The 21,707-nt window shown below is 62.3% G+C and overlaps 1 protein-coding gene across 1 annotated transcript; it reads right to left on the bottom strand.

The window, feature by feature from the left end:
* Positions 1 to 1,080: 1,080 nt before the first annotated feature.
* On the bottom strand, positions 1,081 to 18,239 carry ATP8B3 (ATPase phospholipid transporting 8B3). Its single transcript, XM_036069989.2, has 27 exons — positions 18,186 to 18,239; positions 17,540 to 17,631; positions 17,037 to 17,150; positions 16,001 to 16,099; positions 15,724 to 15,785; positions 15,313 to 15,385; positions 15,149 to 15,219; positions 14,740 to 14,822; positions 13,266 to 13,424; positions 12,966 to 13,054; positions 12,277 to 12,467; positions 11,995 to 12,203; positions 11,101 to 11,132; positions 10,850 to 11,006; positions 10,243 to 10,431; positions 10,053 to 10,165; positions 8,260 to 8,424; positions 8,047 to 8,158; positions 7,113 to 7,188; positions 6,746 to 6,863; positions 6,142 to 6,526; positions 5,837 to 6,060; positions 3,906 to 3,989; positions 3,511 to 3,750; positions 3,171 to 3,309; positions 2,778 to 2,905; positions 1,081 to 1,713 (listed from the first exon to the last, which is right to left on the bottom strand). The coding sequence occupies exons 1-27, from the start codon at positions 18,232 to 18,234 to the stop codon at positions 1,081 to 1,083; spliced, it is 4,086 nt and encodes a 1,361-aa protein (XP_035925882.2). The 5' UTR covers positions 18,235 to 18,239.
* Positions 18,240 to 21,707: the final 3,468 nt, after the last annotated feature.

Raw genomic sequence — 21,707 nt, 5'->3', positions numbered from 1 at the left:
GGACCCTAGAGAACAGAGAGCTCCCCAAAACTATCCATGAAAGGGGGCTCTGGGGCAGTATCCCCACCTCTGACTGCACTTCTGCTGAGCTCCCACTAGTGGGAGCTTCCAAGACTGGCCCCAGGAAGGGGGGGGTTGGGGTAGTAGAAGGAGCCCCTCACCCTTAAGGAAGGAGGACCCAGACTGGAGGGCGGGTGGGGGGAGGGGAGGGGGGAGGCATGTTCCAGGACCTCCCCCCCCCATCCAGCCCAGCACTGCCTGGGATTTGGGCCATTCCACTTCTGGAACCAAAGCAGTGTGAGCCGCACCAGCGCCCCCCCCAGATCCCTGGGCTCCCCGCTGTGGCCCTGGCATGCCCCCCAAGGGCTGGTCTTTGGGGGGATTCTCTGCAGCCAGGGATGAGGGAGGGCCACGTGGCCGTGTGGCCCTGAGTGTTTAACCAAGACTAAACACTAGGGCTGCTTTCTGGGGAGACACCCCCCCAAATGCTAGAGGGCACAGAAGCCCTCGCCTTCCCACCCTCAGGTGACAGGCTTAAAAGTTAAAAAAAAAAAAATCGTCATTGTTAACCATTGCTGTGCTGGATTTGTTGTTTTGTTTTTCTCCAATAAATTATTTTCTACTCATTCACCTGGACTTGTGTGCTGGCGGAAGGGGGGCGGTGCAGGGGGGCAGGAATGGGGCGCCGGGAGGCGGGGGGAGTCGCCTGGAGCGGAAGGTGGCTCCTTTGAGGGGAAGCCACCGGGGCAGCGTGGTCGGGGACGAGGCTGCAGGGCCCAGGGCTGGACCTGACCTCGTGCCCTGGGAGGGCCCCCGGGAGCCCCCGGGAGCCGGCGCGGGCTGAAGAAGGGCTGGGGGCCGGGCCGGGGGCTCTTCCTGCAAATCCCGCGCCCGGTCACTAGAGGTCAGTGTGCGGGTTTCTGAACCGAGGACGCCCCAGTTTAGGAAAAGAAGGAGCCTCGAGGAGCCCGGGGGGGAGGGTGGACCCCGGTTTATTCGCCAAAGAAGAGGACGCCGAGCCTCGTCTTCCGGGGGCGGCCCCGTGCGAGCAGGTGCACGGCCCCGGGGCACCGGCGGCCACTACAGGGACGACAGCCTCCTGCCCGAGCGGGAGGGCGCGTCCGCGGAGGACGCTCCCGGGGCTGCGGGTGCGGGCGGCCCCACGGCCGGGAGGGTCTGGCTGCGCGGCGGCGCCGTGCGCTCCCCGGGCGGCTGCAGCGACTCCTGCCGCCCGCAGGGCCGGCTCCTCCAGGAACGGAGCGCGGACCTCCACGCGGCGCGCTGGTCCCGCGGCGGCGCCGGCTGGCTGTGCCCGGACGGGCAGTTCTCGGGGGCGGCCGCGCGTTTGCCGGGGAAGCACGGCCTGCCCGCCGGGGCCGTCGAGCTCACCGCGCAGACCGGCGACGTCTCCCCCGAGGACGCGTTGCCCTGGTGCGGGTGCCTCTTCTTCCCCAGCAGGGACAGCTTCCTGGAGAACCGGAACGACTCCTTCATGCCTGGGGACAGCTCCTCTTCAGATGGGATTGTTTGGTCAACCAGCATGTCGCTGTTGACCCCCGGCGCCTTCCGCAGGATGGTGCCCTGAGTGATGAGGTCCGCGTAGCCCTCGTGGTGGGAGAAGGCATAGCTGGAGCGCCGGCCGCGCGACCCCCGGTGCAGGTAACGCCCGGGCTCCCCCGTGATCACCTCCTCACTCGGGGCCTCCTCCTCCTGCTGCAGAGCAGAGGACAGCCAAGGTCACAAGGCTCCCGCGGCGCCCCGCTGGCTGCTCCCGGCTCACCTGCCCCCAGCGGGCACCACTCAGAGCCCTTCCTTGGCCACCACCGACTGACCCTTCCCTACCCGAGTTGAGCCAATTAAGAGTCCTCTCTGAGACTGATTTTGGACCAACCCATGAGTCCTTCCCCGGGACCTAACCCCGACCAGCCACCAGGGGCCTTGGGTGCCCTCTGGTGGCAAAGCCAGGCCAGGCGCACCTGGACAGCCGTGTGTCCAGCCCGCGGGGCAGAAGGTGGCAGGTTTCTGGCCATGTCTTGGTCCATTATTCCAGTCAATTCTAGGGCCCATCCCAGCTGCAACCCTCCCTTCTAGGTTTGGGTTTTTTTCATTGTAGTAAAATATGCATAACACAAAATGTACCGTATTAATCATCTCTAAGCACACAGCTCAGCGTCATGAAGCACACTCACCCTGTCCTGCGACCACCCCCACCCTCCATCTCCAGAACTTTCCATTTCCCCACATGGAGACTCTGTCCCCACGAAGCATGGACTCCCCACCCCCTGCCCTAGCCCCGGCTCCCACCCTCTCCTTTCTGTCTGTGTGGACGGGACTCCTCTGGGGACCTCCTGGGAGTGGGGTCCTGCGGGATGTGTCCTTCTGGGTCTGGCTCCTCTCACTGAGCCCAGTATCCCCAAGGTCCCCCCACGTCGTAGCAGGTGCCGGGGTCCCTTCCTTCCTGAGGCTGGAGCGTGTTCCCGCGTCGGGATGGACCGCACTGTGTTTACCGGTTCATCCTTCAATGGACACTTGGGGTGCTTCTAAGTCCCTTCGCTTCCCTAAACCATTCCCAAGTTGCTCTGTCATCTGGACCCCCAAGCCCCGAACATCTGGGGGTGGATCCTGGGGCCTGTTATTTGGTCCCCCTGAGGGCACTGTGTGTGCCTGGGTCTCCATTCCTCCCACCCCCAGCCCTGTGTCTTGGAGTTTCTGCTCCCTGCACAGGCTCCGGCTGAGGGGGTCCCAGGAGTGTGCGATGGGGACCCCAGCCCCCTCACCTCGGGGCCTGCCTTCTTGAGGGCTTGGCAAATGACACGCAGGGCCAGTGTGGGCAGGGTGTTTAGTGACACATTCAGCAGGATGACCAGCAGGATGGAGGGGTGTGACAGCACGTTACGGTCAGCATCTAGTGACGGGTCAGGGTCACAGCCCGGCCCCAGGTGGAGCCTCCCCAGAGCCTGCTGGGTGCCCCCTCCTCCTGACACCCGACCTCCCACCTCTCCCTCTGCCCCCAGGACACCTTTGTGCAGATGCCCAGAAGGCACCAACCCCCCTGCATGGCACCCCTGCACAGCTGAGAACACAGAGGCTCGGAGGGGGCACCGGGGGCACTCGGGCGTGGATACACCCCTCTCCGGGGCCCGCCACCCCGCTCCCTGCTGGGGGCTCACACAGAAATGGGAAGGTCTTGGGTGAGATTTGGAAGAGCCAGAAACTCTGGCTGGCCCAAGTTGCAACCACGTAGAAGCAGAGACTGAGGAAAATGGCCAGCACGGACAGGACCGTCCAGTACCTGATGATGAGTATGACCTGAAGAGGGGAGGGAGGATTAGGCCAGCGTGGTGCCAGGAACCCCGGGGCAGGGCTCCATGGAAGTGGGTGGGGGCTGAGTCCCCAGGGTCCACGAAGGCCACCTGCTAAGGCCCCCTGGCAGGGTCACTGAGCGGGGACACCTCAGTGGCTCGTGTCCAAGGCCCCCCTGGGGTGCGACAGGCTGGCGGCCCTGCCTACCTCCATGGTGATGGACAGCAGGCCCGACATGGCCACGACCACAGCGAAAGACTGATAATCGCTGAAGCTGACAGGCCCGGCCAAGTCGTGGCTGACCCACAGGGTCACGAAGAAGTTGACCAGGGAGGTGACTGTGCCGTGGGCGAGGGCCTGGAGAACGACCCAGTAGTTAAAGAGCTCGTCCTTCTGGCCTGCGATATACAGCTCGGGCAGCTCCAGGCTCCGCTCGGCACTCACGTCCTGGGGGTGGGGCATGGGGGGAGTGGCAGGCTCTTGGAACCAGGTGGGGAGTTGGGGACAGCCCCACCCCCGTGCCAGGCCCCCGGGGGGGGAATTGCAGGGCAGATATGGGAGCATCTCCAGGGAAGGAGGAGACAAGGCCTGGATCTGCTCACCTGCTCAAAGAGACCAATGTAGAGAACGGGGAGTGTGCTGTAGAACAGGTTGAAGAGGGCCAGGAACCAGCCTTCATACAGAGGCTGGTGGGGAGGAGATGGAGGGGGACACGGTCAGCCTTCAGCCGGCCAGTGGCCAGAGAGAGAAACAAGTCTTTACCCAAGGAGACCCGCCCAAACTAGCTGGACCCCTGGGGAGGCTTCCAGGTGAGCTGGGAGGTCAAGTTATAATGAAGGTTGGTGCTAAACCAGGGTTGGGCTACATGAGGCTTGATGAAGGCTGGAAGATAAAAGGCAGAGAGGAAAAGCGGGGTCCAATTATTGCAAAACTGCACCTCTGAGTCCTTGTTTTAATGGGATGGCTTCAATGTAGAAATATAGGAGGGAAAATGGCTAGAGGATGTGGGGGGTTTGGGTCATTTTAGGTTTAGGGGGATCACTATGTGGAAGAGCCCTCACGGACAAGTAGCTCTCCTGATGATGAATCCAATCCAGTTAACAGAACATGAGCATCAGCTCTGAAAACCACCTTATGTGCATTCTGGTATTGAACAAAAAAGTTAAAAATAAGAAATTTTACAAGAATGAAGTTTCTCACTGTTGGAGAAAAGACTCACAAATGAGTACATGGAAAAGGCTAAGCTGAGCCTTGTCCCGTGGGACTGGAATCAGCTGGACTGCTGTGAACTCGTAGTTTTTAATATACACAAACATAGAGACGAGGCTGGACAGATACGGACAAGACAGATCCAGTGTGTGTCTCTACGGGGTCAATACGTGTACACTTTGCCGCTCTTGTCAACTGAGAGAGGGATCTGCTAGCATCCCAGTCCCTGCGAGCACACCTGGCACTTAGAGCTTGGCATCTAACTACCAGGAGCCAGGACTCCTTACGGGAATGGCTGATTCCAGAGCTGCAGCAGGGAAATCCAAAACGAGCGCGGAGCCTCCTACGGCACCAGAAGGTGGGGGGTGTACTCAGAGGGGGGCAGGCACATGTCAACGGGACAAATCAGGGACAATCTGAGCAACAAAGTATACAGTAAAATAAATACCCATGAGTCTACCCTGATAGAAGTAAATACTGAATAAATAAACAGAGGAGAAGCAACAGTTCTTCCAGTTAACAAATGTGGGGGGAAAAAAACCAAACACCTAAACGCTGTCCTGCGAAGATCCAGAACAAAACAGGAAGCCTGCTTTCAACACTGTTATTCAACATTGCACTGGAAGTCCTAGCCAGAGCGATTAGGAAAGAAAAGGAAATAAATGCTATTCAAATAGAAAAGGAAGAAGTAAACCTATCTCTATTTGCAGAGGACATAATTCTATATGCAGAAAAATCCCAAAAGGATCCACAAGAAAGCTACTAGAGCCAATAAACAGATTCAGCAAAGTTACAGGGCACAGACCGAAAATCAAAAACTCACTCGTGTTTCTATACACCAGCAAGGAACAATCCCCGAAGCAAATTAAGAAAACAATTCCACTTACAGAAACATCTGAAAAATATCTATAAATAAAAAGTAAAATGAACAAACAATATATATTTATCTAGGGTGCCTCTGTAAAGCTCCCCCTCAAACCCCTGGGTTTCAGTGACAGGGAGCTCACTCCCTCTCACAGCTGGCTATTCGCAGACGATTTCCTTCCGCAGGGAAAAATCAGGGCCTGGGACCCTTTTAAAGCTCAAGAGAGCACCTCTCATCTTCGCCATGATACTGCCTAGAGCCTTGTAGTCAGGGACCCAGCCCCCACACTCTTCTCTTCTCTGGGGTCCTAGCTCTCCCCTCTTGCCCACTGGAAGGATGGACATCGGAGCATCTGCCCTGCCCTCACTTCAGAGCTCCAGTTTGCCAAATATCCCTGAGAATGCTGGGCACGGAGGCTGGGAGTGGCCGCCGCGCTGGCGGAGGCTATGGAAAGCACACCTGGGCGGTGAAGCCGCTGTAGAAGGCGAACCAGATCTGGACCATCATGCAGGCCACCGTCTTGTAGATGAAGTAGCGCAGGAACTTGCAGACCCGCATGTAGGACCAGCGCCCGTGCACCAGCAGCAGCCGCTTCAGGAAGCAGAACTGGGCCAGCACGTAGTCGCTGCTCCGCACTGCCTGCGTGCCCTCCTGCCCCGCCAGCCCCACGCCGATGTCCGCAGCTGCGGGGCACACGCAGCCTGTCAGCCCGGCCGCCCCCAGCCGGCTGCCCCCCCCCCCCCCGCCTGCTGCCTACCACCCACTCTTGATCATGTTGATGTCGTTGGCGCCGTCCCCGATGGCCAGGGTCACCACGCGCTGGTATTTCTTGACCAGCGCCACGATCAAAGCCTTCTGCTTGGGCGTCACCCGGCAGCAGATGACCGCTTGGCACTGGGAGGCCAGCTCCACGAAGGCCCGCTCCCGCCGCACGTCGGGGCTCTCGCTGGTGTTGGAGTCCGTGACCTGCGGCGCCAAGCCCGTGCCCCTCAGCTGGATGCCGAGGGTCCGCCACATCAGGGATATGCGCCGCGCCCGCAGGAAGTCCGTCCTCTGCTCGTCGGGCTCCTGCCAGGACTCGTCCGCGTCCCTGTTCACCTTGTGGACCAGCGCTCGGGGCTCCTTGCGCAGGGACAGCAGCAGCTGGTCCTGGCCACCGGGGGCAGGGGGCGCGTCACTCTGCGTGCACGCCTCCGCTCCGGGAGCGCCCCAGCCGGCCCTCCTCCCGGCCTCGCGTCCCAGCGCCAGGCTGGACTTGACCGCGACCCTCCCTTGCTCTGGCCCCTCCGAGAACCATCTCTCTGCTGCTCCTCCCAGCCCCCTCCCCAGTACCAGGGGCTCTGCCGGCGGCCCTGAGCGGACACTGACCAGGAACTCCCCGCTAATGACCATGGCCATCTTGACCTGTGGCAGGAACCTCTTCTTCCGACGGCCCTTGCCACCCCGCACGTTGCTGTTGGTCTCCCAGTAGGCTTCCAGGATGCGACTGTGGGGGCCCAGCGGGGGCTCAGCCGCGCCGGCGGGCACAGGCTTCCCTCCACCCCCTTCCCGGCTGGACCTGGCCCCCCGCCGTGGGAGTCCAGCCAGGCAGAGACTAAGGGCCCTCTGCAGACCCCGGGAGCCACTCTTGGGCCACGGGTGCGACCCGCGCCCCCCCGCCCCTCCCCCCCTTACACGATCTCCTTCTCCAGAATGAGCATGGGTGCAACCCCCGCCCCGCCCCTCCCCCCCTTACACTATCTCCGTCTCCTCCAGGATGAGCATGCTGTCCGAGAGCAGGTGGCACGCAAAACCGATGTTCACCGCTGTCTCTGCAAACCAGCCCGGTTCAACACAGCGGCAGCCCCGCCCCCCGCGGGGGCCACACCCACCCTGCTGGGTAGACCCAGGCCCCCACAATCACATCAGCATGCCCCGCCCCCTGGCCATGAGGATTGGGTCAGAATAAGGCACGTGACTCGGGCCAGCCAATGACAGCCAGCCCTGATTTTTTGGCGGCAGCTCTGAGCAAAAGGGCCCCCACTTTGGTCCTCTGGCCAGCGAGGCTCTTGGAGGAAGGGAGTCTGGTGGCCAGGGCCAAGGGGTCATTGCACATGGCATGCCTAGGCCCCATGGGCACTTCTGAGAACCCACAAAAATGACTTAATTTCTTTTAAAATCGGAAGAAAAAAAAGAAAAGAAAAAAGATAATCCGGCTTGGATATTTGTCAGCTGCAAATGTCATTTTAAGTATTTTGTGTGTATACGCCTGGTGCGCACGTAAGTCCTAACGCAGCCCTGCTGGCACACACGGCCAGGGGGCCCCAAAGAACCCGCAGGGGAAAGGAGGAGATTCGGGGCTCACAGGACCCAAGTCCCTGGGCAACCTCCAGCATGCGCCCCAGAGTTCTTGGAGCCCTGCTTGGCCCATCTATCACACAGGCGTAACAAGGGCCAAACGCTCAGGAAGTGCTCAGCACAGTGCCAACCCACCCCAAGGAGGTGTCGGGGGGCGGGGAGACCCCAGCATTTTGAATGGTTCCCATTTCTCCCCTCCCGGGGCAAGGTGGAGGGCAATGCCGAGCCCGGGCACGTGGGACAGGCTGTTGGTGGCGCAACAGGCAGGTGAGGAGCTCTCTCCCACCCATCCCCCTTCTCTCTGCGCTGGGCGTGGCCGCCCTGGGACCCACCTTGCTTATCCCCTGTGAGTACCCACACTTTGATACTCCCCTGCTTGAGACACTTGATCGTGTCGCAGACGCCGTCCTGGAGTCTGTCCTCAATGGCCGTGACTCCCAGCAGCTGGGGGGTGGGGTGCAGGGGGCAGGAGGCAGACTGAGTGGGGACTCGGCTCCCTGGCGGGGGGGGGGTGCCGGGGCCCCCGCCCTCCGGGCTCTGCACACCTGGAGGCCCTGCTCCATCTCCTCGTACACCTGGTGCAGGGCGTGGGCCCGGTTCTGCAGCAGGATGCCGGCCTCCTGGTGCCGCTGACACCACTCCTGGTACACATCCTCGTCCACCTCCTTGTAGGCCAGGCACAGGGTCCGCAGGGTCTGCTCAGCAAAGGACTGGCGGCGGGGGGCTGGGTGGGTGGGCCCTGGCACCACCTTGTCACCAAACACCCTGCCTCCCTGACACTCCTCCAGCCCTTCTCCCCGCTTGGGTCCCCCAAACCTTGACCCCCGACCACCGCCTAGCTCCCCCCCCCCACCATGCTCAGCTCTGTCTGGCCTCCACACCTCTGCCCCTGCCCTTCTTCCTGCCAGGAACACCTCCCTTCGCTTCGCATGGCAACTTCTAGCTGTTCCAAAGACCCTCCCTTCCCCAGTCAGGGCCCCTGCAGCCCCGGACCCTCCCTCTGGTCCCTCGACTTAGGAATGTCTGGACCCCACACTCTGCCTCACTTCTCAAGGGGCCTCTTGGGGGTGGGGCGGGAACAGTAAGGATCATGTGGGACTCCGTCTCCAGGCCCCCCAGGAGAACACCCACTCACCTCTGGGACACCCCAAGGAAGGTACTCCTCATGGCTCCTTACTTTCTGCCTACCCACCCCCCACCCTGCCCCAGGTTTTCTGCCCCAGTGGGCAGCCCCAGGTCTCGCTTTTGTTCTTGACTGGAGGTGGGTCTGAAAGGCCGGGCTTGGGCACAACAGGGGTTCCTTGCACATCCGAAGAACCAGACAGGCCTTCGCTGCTCTTGTGCCTCAGTTTACCTATTTGTTCTACAAAGCAGCTGAGCCAAGCCATCTTGCCGAGCTCCTGGACTCCGTGTCATTATTCTGTATGCATTTCCCCAGCTCAGAGTCAGAGATCAGAGGCCGGCCACCCAACTCCCTCCTCCAGCAGAGTTCCACACCACCCCCCACTCCCAGCAGAGCAGGGCACTGTGGGAAGCTCCAAGTGGAGGGACGCAGGACTTTCTTTCCATAAACACCCCCATTGGCCCCTGGGCTAGGTGATGCTGGAGACCTAGCAAAGCCCTTAGGAAGCCCTATAGGGTCAGGGCTGGGCCAGAGAGAGGACGCCGGACATGACATGACAGCCCTATGTTATGGTTGGGGCAGGAAAATCTCCTTGGAGGTGATCTTGCATCTGAGGCTTGAGGACCAGAAGATCCTGAGTGACAGAGTGGAGGAAGGCATTCCAAGCAGAGGGGTTATATGTACAAAGGTCTTGAGGCATCATCTGAGCATGGGGCAAATTGCAAGCCAGAAATTGGGGTCCTGGAAAATCCCCTGGGGGCAAGGAGATACCAGGCTAGAGAGACCAGTAGGAGACAGACAGATAGAGCCTCAACAGCTGGGTGGAGGAATTTGGGCGTCACCCATGGAGCAAAAGACTTGAGGCAAGGAGGGCTGAGCATGTCTTAGAACCCAGGCCTGGCTAGGAGAAGGGGGGCAGTGTCCAGGGCCAAAGTCCAACCACAGGGTGTCCTTGTGTGACTTAGAAAAAGATGTCCCCTCTGGACAGATACAGCTTAGAGTTCAGCTCCTTCCCAGCCGTGTGTGTTGGTGTGTGTGTGCGCGCGTGCGCAGACACGGGGGGTTGTGCAGTGCACAACCTGGACAACTGTACACGGCCAGCCTTGGTGCGTGCCCTTTCTCTGCACACTCTCCTCCTCTTCCCCCTCTCCCTGTCCCTGTGCCCTCACCTCCTGCCCCCTGCCCCCCACAGCCTCTCCTCCCACAGGGACTCACAGCCAAGGCCTCCTCTGTGGTCCACTCTTTCATGCCTTTCTTGCGCAAGCGTTCAAAGATGACCACGTCAGCGCCCTTGGTGTAGAGGTAGATGGAGCCCTCGGGGTTGCGGACTGCAGAGGGAGAGGCCTGGCTGCCCACACGCTCTACCCTGCCGGCCCACCACACTCTCCCCTGCACGGGCACTTACCCAGCACTGACATGCGCTTGCGTATGCTGTTGAAGTCCATCATGGCCAAGACCTGGTACACCCGTTCCTCCCCCAGCTCCATCACCGTGATGCTGTCCTGTGTGCGCGCCAGGAACACGTAGCCGAAATTCCGGGCCGCCGTGACCAGCGCCTCCTCATCGGGGGATGCGGCCTGGTACACCAGCTGGTCTGGTCAGAGAGGGAACCATGGGGTGGGAGGGCGCCTTCCCTGGAGCTTGCCCTCCATCAGGACCCGCCACTCATCTATGGCGGGTCCCACTTCCATCTCCAGAGCACGGGGGAGGAAATGGACCCAGTAGACAGTCAGCAGACGTTTACGGGACGGTGGTCTCCTGGGCTGGTATGACCTCTCAGCCCCGTAAAAGAAGGGGGGTGCTTGGGCCCCGGTCTGAAGGGCCTCTCCCTCCCAGCAAGAACAGATCTCGAGTCACAGGCCTGGACACCCCGAGATCCAGAAGAGGCAGGGCTTGGGACAGTGAGAGGAGCCCTGGTGATGGGGCTGGGCAATCTCTAAGGCCAGGGGAGCATGCCAGGGGCCCCGGGGCCTGAGCACCCTCCCAGGCGGGACGAGGGTGGCCGCACTCACTGTCCTTCTCCTGCACCATCACGGTGTGGCAGATGGCCAGCAGGCGCCAAAACTCCCGCACCATCTTGTCCTCATTGTCCCGAACGGCGCACATGAGCTTCGCGTTTCGGTAAAGAAACTTCCCATCGGCAAATTTGTTCCAGAGGTAGGGGTTCTCCTGTGTGGCGGGGTGAGGGGCAGGTGGGTTGTGGGCGCGTCCCTGATCGCCCCTGCCCCCCACTGTCCAGCACTGCAGGGTGGCAAGGGCTCACCTTACGTGGGGTCTCCTCCTCTTCATCCGGGCCTGGGGAAAGACCCCCCCCATCAGGCCTCAGCTCTCCTGGACCCACGGGGATCCCACAGCCCCCAATCCCCACTGTCAGGCTTCCTGGGGCCACTGGATACAGCGGACAAGCTGGGCCTGGGGCTCTGGACCCGACACCCCAAGCAACCAAGGACCCCCAGCCTCAGCTCTGCCTTCCGCACAAAGGAGGCCAAGAGGCAGCCACAGCTCCTGGGGGTCCCAGAGGACAGCCAAGGGCAGAACTCAGCCTCACGGAGCGTGCACTGTGTTTGATCTCTTCATGGTTATCTTCTTACAACTTGGACTTCGCTGCCTACTTTGGAAAAATTGGTGGTTCCACATAAAAACCTGGGTCCTCAGCCCTTCTAGAAACATCAGAAGACCCGGCTGGGGGTAGATGCTGTTCGCCACAGACCCCGCTGCTCCCTATCGCCCCTCGGGCCCTGGCTGAGGGTGGGGTGGAGTTTCCAGGAGGGCATGGGCCCATTCCTGTCTCCCCCGTACCACCCGGGCGGGCCCTCTTTCACCCCCTGGTCTCCACGTGCCCTAGTTTACGACAAGGACGGATGAGGCCCCGCGCACCACTGTTTGTGTGGTCTCTGAGCTGACGGTGGCTTTCTGGTTTCCAAACGACTGGGAGGAAACCGAGAAAGACTTCTCTCGTGACACCTGGAAATGCTGATGAGTGTCCACGCGGAAGGTTTGTTTGTGAAAACCCAAAGAAGAGTCCTGTCCCGCCGTGGGGCAGGTGTGAGGACAGTGGACACCCGCGTCCGTAGCTGCCCGCCCGAGGCCCCCAGCACGCTCCGCCGGCCCGGAGGCAGGGCAGACTCCTGGGCGCTGCAGGGGGCAGGGGACCCACCGTAGATGACACCCCCGATGCAGCATTTCTTGAAGGTCATGACGTTCTGGGTGAGGGTGCCGGTCTTGTCCGAGAAGATGTACTCCACCTGGCCCAGCTGGTCGTTGAGGCTGGTGCTGCGCGCCTTGGCGGGCTCGTCCCGCGGCGCAGAGTACATCTGCACATCCCAGTTGATGAACATGCTGTTCCCCAGGTAGATGAATTCGACCCTGCAACGCACGCCGGTCACGCCCGATGCCCCCACTCTGACAGAAGGGCGGGGGGTGGGGCGGCCGGACTCACATGATGAACATGGCCATGGGCAGCATGACGCTCAGCAGGATGAGGAAGCCCCAGAAGATGAGGAAGGTCTCGGTGGCCACGCTGTGCAGGTGCCCGGAGGGCACGTAGTGGTGCTTGGCCTTGAACTCCTTCTCCTTGAGCCAAAAGCCGAAGCTCAGTGCCAGGGAGATCAGCACCAGGGACACGAAGATCTGCGGGGAGGGAGGGTGGCGGTGGAGCGGGAGCAGGTAGGGAGCCCCGGGCGGCACACGGACACCCCGGGGACCCACCCGCAGGGCCGCGAGGACGGCCCCCTCCCCAGCCAGCCCTGTCCACGGGCCCAGCAGAGGGGGCTGGGGCCAGGGGATGCAAGGGGGTGCAGGGGGGCCTGCAGGCGGCTCTCATCAGGCCTTGTGGCTGCTATTAAATGATTATTATGATAACTTCAAAGGAGATAAAGTTAATTAAGCCAAAAGTTAAGGACCATTAACTGTCAGTGGAAGGGAGGCGAGCATTTCATTGCCTCCTGCACGTCTGGAGAACATCCAGATCAACATTTACTTCCTAAGGACATTCCTACCTGACTGTTACCTCACAGGAAGACTCTGGCCCACAGGCCTGTCCTGGGATCAGGCTGCGCGGCCCGCACAGCAGGGGCGTCCCCTCCCCCTCCCGCCCCCTCCCCGGCGCCCAGGGCAGGGGCCCCTCACCAGCATCACCAGCCTGTTCATCAGATGGTCTATCTTGGTTCTCTTCAGATGGATCTTGCCGCAGTTCTTCATGATCTTGGTGTCGAAACCTGCAGGGTTTGCGTCCACTCACCCCTGCGCCCGTCCATCTGCTCGCCGCCCCCTTCCCCTCCAGCCGCCCCCACGTCCGTCCACCGGCACACGACACTCCCTTCTCCAGCCGCAATGAGGGTGCTTGCTGGCTCCGCCGGGCCCGGCCGGGGACCTCCTGCCCGTGACTGCGGAGCCCCCACCGCCCCCCGCACAGCCCGGTGGCCGTACCAGCATAGATGACCATCCCGTAGCAGGTGTCCGTGTTCCGGACCCTGCAGCCGCGCAGAAGCACGTTGCCGCTGTCCAGGGGGTGCTTCCTGCCGCCCCACTCCAAGCACCCCACAAAGTGGTGCATCCGGCTGTTGGGCTCCTCGCACACCACCTTGCCTGTGGGCCAGTGGGCGGTCAGGGAGCCAAGGGCTCGGCTGGGCTGGGCCACCCAAGCAGGGGGCCACCGTCACGGGGCCTGCCCCGGCCCACACCCGCCCCACTGGCCTCACGGCTCCTCAGACAAGCCCTCCCCGTGGAGCCCCCGCTCATGGGTATGACCCCGGCATGTCACTGGGGCTGGTGTCCCTGATGTCTGTGAGCTCCGTGGGAGAAGGCGCCAGCCTCGTCTCGGTCACACGGAGGCCCCAGAGCCCAGCCCGCCCCTGGCATACAGGAGGTGCTCAGGAAACCTTTGAGGAGGGGAAGAAGGAAAGGACACCTACATCCAGCACCCTGCCACCACAGGGGACAAATGCAGGGCACTCTTCCTGCCACCACCGCACAGTGAGTGGGTATCTCCAGCCCCACTTCTGTTTGAGAAACTACACTCGGGGTCACAGGCTGGCCCGGGGCAGGGTCAAAATGACAATGAGGTGTGGGCTGGGGCCCTGGGAGGGAGCGAGCCGGGGGGCCACAGGCCTGCTCTGGCGCCGAGAGCCTGGGTTTGTCCCAATGTAGAAATGGCAGGCCTGGCGGGGGGGCAGGGGAGCCAAGGGGCGAGCCCGCTCCTCCCGGCACCTCTCCAGCCCAGGCTCCTCCTCTGCCAGGTGGGGCCACGCCTTGCAGGAGCCCTCCCTGGGGCAGCTGGGGCAGGTGGAGGCCTAGAGGGAGGGGTCGGGACCCGTGCGGCCGCCCTCCACACAAGCCAGCCTTTTCCCTGGATATCGTGACAGACAGGCAACCAGCACAGGACACAGATTCTGCTCCAGGACCCACTGCAGCGATGTGCCTTTGCAACAAGCCAGGAAAAAAATCAAGCCTCCCCTGGGGCACGACGAACACCAACTGTGTCCACAGCTACGGAACGTCTTGCTTTCCAGGCAGAAAATAAGAAACGTCAAGGACTCCCTGTCCCGTGGGCTTTGCCACCCGTACGTAGGTCGTTAGCCCGCGTCCACAGACTGCCTTTTCGATTAAACAGCCAAACGTGTTTGGCTTTCAGCGGCCGTGCGCTACAAGTAGGACGTAATGCCGGATAAAATGCTGCCCTTCGTGCTGTAGACAACAGGGAACGCCCAGCGCTTGCGTCGTTTGAGAGGACGAGAAACAGGCCCGGGGCAAGCCCACCTCTTAAAGGCCGTCCTGGCCCCCAACACCCCCTAGACACCCCATAGCCGTCCCCCAAGCCCAGCAAGGTGGGGAACTTTTGCACCCACTGCACAGAGGGGCAGATGGAGGCCCAGGAGGCGCAAACGGGTCTGCTGACTCTCACCTTGGAAGGAAGCCATGTTCCTTATATTGGTCAGCTCGAGGTGGGTGACCAGCGGGGCCTGCCTGAACTTCAAGTTGGTCTCCCTGGTGATGAGATGGGGAGCTAATCACCTACTGTGTGCCAGCTGCCCACCGGGAGGCTGAGGCCCAGAGGGCAGGGCCTTGCCTCACTTCCCGCGTTCAGCGTGGCCGCACGCGGAGCACACTGGGGCCTCCGGGAACGTCGGCGTGAAGGGGGGTCCCTTGCTCGGGGCTAATCTTACTGGCCCTGCCGGCTTGCAGGCGCCCCACGAGTGTTCATGGGGCGAATGACCAGAACGTCCAAGTGGGCTCGCCGTGCCAACTCTCCGGCCGTCGGGGAAGGTCTTGCACCCAGAGCCCTAAAGCCCTAGTGATGAGCCCCTGCTCACCCATCAATGTCTGCGGTCTCCACGTAGCACAGACTGCTGGGCTCCGAGCTGGCCAGCAAGAGCAGGTCGGCCTGGGTGGGGAGGGGGTCAGAGGAAACAGCACTGCCAGGGGGCAAGAGGCAACGGAGCAGGAAGCCGCCCCCCCCTGGAGCCCGCCCACTCACCGGGACGATGTTGTCTCTGTGCAGACACACCACGTCTCCCACATGCAGGTTCGCCCATTTCTTCCACAGGAAGCTGCGGTGGTGGGGGCGGTGGCGGGTGTGAGAGGGGGCCCCTCCACGCCCAGCCTTGGCCACCCCCAGCTCAAAGAGCAGGGCTCCCACCGGCAGCTGCCCGCCCCCAGTCCTGCCAGAGGGCCGGCCTTCGCTGACCCCCCACTACCTGGTCCCTTCCAGGCCCTCCCCCCCACCCCTTTAGACCCTCAGCCCCCGCCCCCACCGCAGGGCCCATCCCAGGCTTGAGAGACAGTAGCCACTTAGGAAGGGCAGGCCGGGTCCCATGGGACTCAACCAGGTACTCCTCCCTGTGGCACCCCCCTCCCCCGCCACCGCCCTCGGGGTCACGGGCCTCACCTCCTCCCCACCAGGATCTGGCACGGCCTGTTGTTGACGATCCTGTCACTTCTGTGTCGCCCCTGGGCTGACGGGGGGGCGGGTCAGAGGGACGGCCCCACCCCCAGCCAGGCCCCCAGGCCCCCCAGGTAAGGGCCCAGGTGCAGAGCAAGCCGTCCACATGGGCGTCTGTCCAGAGCGCGCGGCGTCAGCAGCAGGAGGCAGATTCTGCTTCCACCCGTGTGAGTGCCCTCCCCCCACACCCGCCCCCGCGCCACGCACCCCCAACCACACTTACGATGTCATCCACCAGGTCTCGGGTGGCCCGGATGATGAGGAGGCCCATGAGCGGGGCAAAGAGACTGAACCAGGGCAGCGTGGAGATCTCGGGGAAACCCTGACGTGGCGGGTGGGTCATGCCAGTCCGTCCCCCAGGCACCACCCTGACCGCCTCCCCCTGCCCTCCCACCAAGCAACCCCCAGCCTTCCAACCTGGCTTCCTGGGTCCACCTGCTGACCACCTCAGCCCAGGGCCAAACCTCAGGACTGGTCCTTCTCCAGAACTTCTCCCCAGCACACTCCTCCTCCCCTCCATGCCCAGCTCCCATGTCACCTCCTCCAGGAAGCCCTCTCAGCCCAAGCTGTTCCCTCCTCGGGGCCTTCACGCTCACTGTTCCCCTCCCAGTAACCCTGCTCCTCCCCATCAGCTCCTCCAGTGGCCCATAGACCAGCCTGGGTGGGGAGTCCCTGTCCCCATCACTGGTGCCCACCACGTGGTGTGATGTCACCCCACCAGTCCCCAAGCCACCTGAAAACAGGTGTCAAGGTCACTGCCAGGTCCCCGATGCCTAGCATAGGACCCGCACGCAGTAGGTGCTCAATAAGTTTTTATTGGATCTTTACTCAGAACGGAATGAGATGCTGGGTGAGGGTCAGGGTGCTCTGGAAACTGCCCCCCCGCTGAGAGAGGGAGGTGCCCATGCCCAGACCACCCAGGCAGTGGGAAGTGGCCCGGCAGGTTCTGAGAATATGCTCTTGACCCCTGCTTCCTCCTTGCCCTCTGGGGTCAGCTCCTTGGACCTGAACGAGCCGTGCATGCACCTTCATCATTCAACATACATTGAGCACCCCTCTGTGCCAGGCCCCGCCCTGGGCAGCAGGGCCCCAGCGATGCGTGTGGGAGCCAGACATTGACCCACTAAGCACCCAGACAAGAGCACAGTTAAACTGCCCTGGGTCTACAGAACCCTGGGGCAAGGGATGTCAGGGAGGGCCCCTGGAGAAGGCAACGTGAGCGGGGACTGACCCCTGGGGCTGCCCCCACCCTGCCACACCTGGAGAATGATGATAAAAAGGAAGTAGAGGTTGGAGATGCGGCAGAACTGCTCACACAGGTTCAAGGGCAAGAAGGAGAAGACGTTGTACTTGGCAGTGTAGATGACATTGCTCTGGAATGAAAGCCGGCACAGCATTGCACCCCAGGCCAGGGGGCCCCCCCACCTACCCTGCCTGCCCTCTGGCTGCCACCAGCATTGACTGAACACCTGCCGAATGCAAGGTCTTGAGCCCGAGTTTACTGAGTGCCCGCTGAATGCCAAGCCTTAAGCTGGCATTTCTGAGCCCCACTGGGTGCGAAGACCCACGGGGCAGAGCCACGGCCCCCGTATTCCCTAGAGTGAGACACATGCAAGGGGTTTGGGGTAGAGCCCCATGGACGTACTGCACTTTCAAGGGTTCTTACGAACTCGTCACAGTGGCGAGGCTCCAGCCCTCAGGGTTAACATGGGGGTGCGGGTGCTGTGGGGGAGGCTGGAGCCGTGAGACCGGGGCTGCCCACCTTATACTTCTGCCTCTGCCAGCACAGGAAGCTCTTCTTCTTGAACTGGCTGTTGTGGGCCCTGCTGTTGGCTTTTACCTCCCAGGTGAATGCTGAAGCCAGAGCGAGCAGGGCATCGTGCAGGGCCGCGGACAAACACAGGCTAACGACACCCCAGCGGAGGGCTAATGGGCCCCCAGGGGACCCAGCACTGGGGACACTCAGCGCATGGCCAGGGAGCCAGTAAAAAAACGGGATGGCCCCTGCAGCCCCCGCCTCCCCCCCCGAACCCCCAGGAAGCTTGCCAGGAGCCAGAGGGAATCCGAGGAGTGGGCCCTGGCCTGGGCCAATCCCTAGGCTGGGCCACCCTGGGCCACCCTGGGCCACCACCTAGGCTACAAGAACAGGCTCTGGGAGACCCATTTACACCCATTCATTCTACAGAGGAGGTAAACTGAGGCCCAGTGATGGGCTCCAAGGTGATGGGCTGCAGGCCCTGAATCCCAATCTGGCATTCAGTCATCAGGTTTGGGACTATTTATAACCAAACAAGAGCCCTACACTGGGCCTGTTGTGTGGGTTTGGGGGAGCCTCCTCAGTCCCCCCACCTCAGCCACTACACTTTGTGATGCCCCTTCGCCCCCTCGCCCAGACTCAGGACACGCACCTGTGTTCTTCTCCTCCTCAAAGTCCTCTCGGTAGGAGAGACTGCCCATGCTGGTGGGGCTGTGGGGAGAGGGCCCAAAGTCACACCAGGGGCCCAGCCCTTGCTGGACCATCGTCCCATTCTCTGCCCACCTGGGGACTCACGGTCTGAGAGTGGGCCCTCTGAAGTGTCACCTCCCACGACCACCAGCCACTGGCTGTGTCCTTCTCCGGGTGTCCTCAGGCCCAGTGGGGCCCAGGCTGACCCCCAAACCTACAACGGCCTCACATCCAGCGGCCCCCAAGCTAGCAACCTGCCTCGTCTTCCCACATTAGAGCCCAACCCCTAGGAGGAAGGGTTCCCTCTTGGCCACTGCTCCCCACCCCATCACCTCTCCCGGCATGCCCACACCCACCCCTTCCCTGGTCGTCCTGCGCCCCCTCCCGCCCCAATCCCTGCACCACACACATGCTCAGCCCACTTAGGTGCTCCATCAGTGTTTGTTGCCTGACTAAGTGGGGCCCCACGGTTATATGTTAGATCTGGAAGGGTGTATATGAGGGTCAAGCTATTCAGAGAGGTCTGAGCGTGGTCCTGGGGCAGCTGACCGCGATGGGGAAGATGGGGGCAGACACGGCGCCTTCTACGAGCCTGGAACGCTCCCACCATCCAGCTCATGCTTGACTGTTGCCCTTCCATGCCAGGAACTTGAGTCTAACCAGGGGACCCTCAGCAGCTCCCCATGTGACCCTCCACCCCCCCAAGCACGCAGCAGCTCCCCGCCTCCCGGAGCCCCTGACCGGCTGTTTCTTCCACCGCGAGTAGCTCTGCCCAAAGCCCGGCCGGTGCCTCCTCACCCTTCTGGTTTCAGCTCATACTTCTCAGACCGTCCACGCTCGTTCAGGTGCCTCCTCTGGGCTCCCCCTCCACCTGGAGCGCCCCCCATCCCAGGTCTGATCCCCCCTCTCTCCTCTGCTTCTCTCCCTGTCCGGGCTGCCTGCTGAAGTCAAACTTTCAGGGCTGGCCTCTGAGTCAACAGCGTCCCCAGGCCCCGAGGGGGAGGACCTGGCTCAGAGCCGGTTCCGCTGCTCCCGGGAGCCCGAGCTGGGCCAGTGCCCATTCACCAAATGAGGAAAAGTGAGGCCCGGGGTGAGCGAGGCTTAGCCAAGCGGGACCCAGAGGCCGGGGAGACCCAGCGGGGGCAGATGGGGCCGGAGGGCAGAATCCACTCCCAGTTCGTGTGGGGGCAGAAGACGCCCCCTCCCCCAGTGCTGGCTCCCCCTTCCTTCCCACGTCCAGCTCATCAGAAGCCTCGAGCATCCCGCAGCGGCGGTGGCCAGACGCCGGAGCCCCCCTGGACGGGAGACCTGGGTCCACAAGACCCCGGGCGCTGCGGCTCCCCCACTGGCCTCCGCCCCGCGCTAACCTCCAGCGACGCCCGCCGCGGCCGCCGCGACCTCACACCCTCAGGCTGGGCGGAGTCCAGAGAGGGTGCGCGGGCGCCCGGGGACGCACAGCAGCGGGAGCGCCGCCGCTCACCTGCGCGGGCCGGGCCGGGCGGTCCGCGGGTGGCCGGGGAGGCGGACGTGGCGCAGCTGTTAGCCCGGTGCCAACCGGCCTGAAACGGGCGGCACGGGCGCGGCGCGGGAGGGGGCGGGCCCAGGGCGGCCCTGGGGGCGGGGGCTTCTAAAACTGGGCGGGGCCAGGGCCGCCATGGGGGCGGGGCCTTCTACAGCTGGGCGGGCCCGAGGGGCCGGAGGCAGCCCTGGGGGCGGGTTATGTAAATGATGGTACCGGAGGGGGCGGGGCGGCTTTGTAAGCCTGGCCGGGGCGGGGGCCGCCTGGGGACGGGGTTCTGCAAATGGGCGGGCCCCGAGGGGCGGGCGAGGCGGGGCGGAGCCTTACGGAGAGGGCCAGGTAGGGGGCTCCGGGCAGAGGTGGAGCCTGGGGCGGTCTCTGCAGCGGTGCCAGCCAGAGGAGGGGCGGGCCCAGATCCAGGGTTGGGGCTTTGCAAGGAGTTGAGGGGTGTCAAGGTAGGGGTAGGCTGGGGAGGGTCAGTGGGCGGGGCCTTGCACAGCAGGCCCAGAGTACTAATGGACCTGTAATTTAGGAGCAGGGTCTCGGTAGGGTGGATTGGACCTGGCCATGGTTGGACGGGGCCAGAGTGGGGCTAGGAACACAGGAAAGCCGCACAGGTGATCACAGGTCTAAGCTGTGTGCCTGGGTTGTCCCTCACTCATCCTGTACCTGTTTAATGAGCACCTTCATGCAGGTGTAGTATTGGGCCAGGGCTGGGGAGGACGTTAGAGGAAGCCCACGAGGTTCTGGCCCGGTGTGTGCTCACCCAGCGGGCGGCCAGGGCTCCGGGGGCCTTCCTGAAGGTGACAGGCGTGGGAGACAGCCATAAGGCAGGGTCATCGCCAGGCCCCAGAGGTGGGCAACTTGAGCCAGGGCGGGAGGGGCTGCTGACTCTAGGGCCTCCCTGAGTGGGGTTCAAGGGAAGGGGCAAACTTGGGCAGGCAGAAGAGATGATTGAGCGCTGTCTTTCCTATTTTCACTTTTAGAAACCGTCTGAAGTGTGAAAATTAGGAAGGTAGTTGGTACTTTCCCGCCTTTTCTGCACTTTCCCACCCTCACCACCCTTCCCTCTTAGTCCTGGGATCCCTCCCTCTGGCGCATTCCTGATCCAACAGACCTGGGACCTGCACCTGATTCCATGCCCCAGCCTCCCGTCTCTGCCTGGGGCCTGGAGCCCTTCATAGCAACACCTGTGAGCAAATGTTGGGTGAATGAATGAGTGAGTGATGGTGTGGTGAGAACAGCACAGAGGATGTGACCTCCCCCATCAGGGCAGCAACCCCCCTACTCCTTGTTCCTTGGAAGCCTGGTCTGCACACCCTCCTTGGCCTGGGGAGGGGAGAGCAGGTAAACCTCCCATTTATTCATTCACTCAACAAACACCCAGCCCCGTCCCCGTGGTTAATGGGAAAGACCCTGGGGTGGTGGTGGCGGCGGCGGGCGGGGGGGGGGGGGCGCTTGCACAAATTGTTCTAATAGTCTTTAGGAGGGACTTTGCTGGGTCCGCGAACCCCATTCCCTCCCTGGGATTTGCAAAGGCCCTGCAGCCTCCAAGAGTCAGCATCTTCGGCCAGCTGAAAGCTTGCACTCCTCCTCCCGGTCTCCCTGGGGGGCTCGGTATGCTCTGGGGAGGCAGAAACAGGGGGCACCTGGGTGGCTCAGTCAGTGAAGGGTCCGACTCTTGATTTCAGCTCAGGTCTTGACCTCAGGGTCCTGGGATCCAAGCGCTGCGTCGGGCTCCGCGCCAGGCATGGAGCCTGCTTGAGATTCTCTCTCTCCCGCTGCCCCCTCTCCAAACAAAAACAAAAACACAGAAACTGGCCGTGCCATTTATTTAGGAAACAACTACTTATTTACAGAAGAGGTGGGAGAAAGTCAGACGGTCACAAGAACGTCAGGGGGACACAACAGTGGCTGGGTCAACACTCCCCCTGGAGGGCCCCCCAGGATCCAGAGGCAACCAGT

The sequence above is a fragment of the Halichoerus grypus genome, chromosome 1, assembly GCF_964656455.1.
Source record: "Halichoerus grypus chromosome 1, mHalGry1.hap1.1, whole genome shotgun sequence".
Classification (NCBI taxonomy): domain Eukaryota; kingdom Metazoa; phylum Chordata; class Mammalia; order Carnivora; family Phocidae; genus Halichoerus; species Halichoerus grypus.
The sequence above is the reverse complement of the archived record's forward strand: the minus strand, read 5'-3'. Positions and strand labels throughout refer to the sequence as shown.

What these genes read in the sequence shown, in the direction of transcription:
- ATP8B3 (XM_036069989.2), bottom strand. Translation starts at nt 18,234, where the DNA reads ATGGGCAGTCTCTCCTACCGAGAGGACTTTGAGGAGGAGAAGAACACA. An exon ending in GGCAGAGGCAGAAGTATAAG is followed by an intron (nt 17,151 to 17,539) that starts GTGGGCAGCCCC and finishes CTTTCATTCCAG; the next exon opens with AGCAATGTCATCTACACTGC. An exon ending in CCACAGAGGAGGCCTTGGCT is followed by an intron (nt 8,425 to 10,052) that starts GTGAGTCCCTGT and finishes CCCCGCCGCCAG; the next exon opens with TCCTTTGCTGAGCAGACCCT.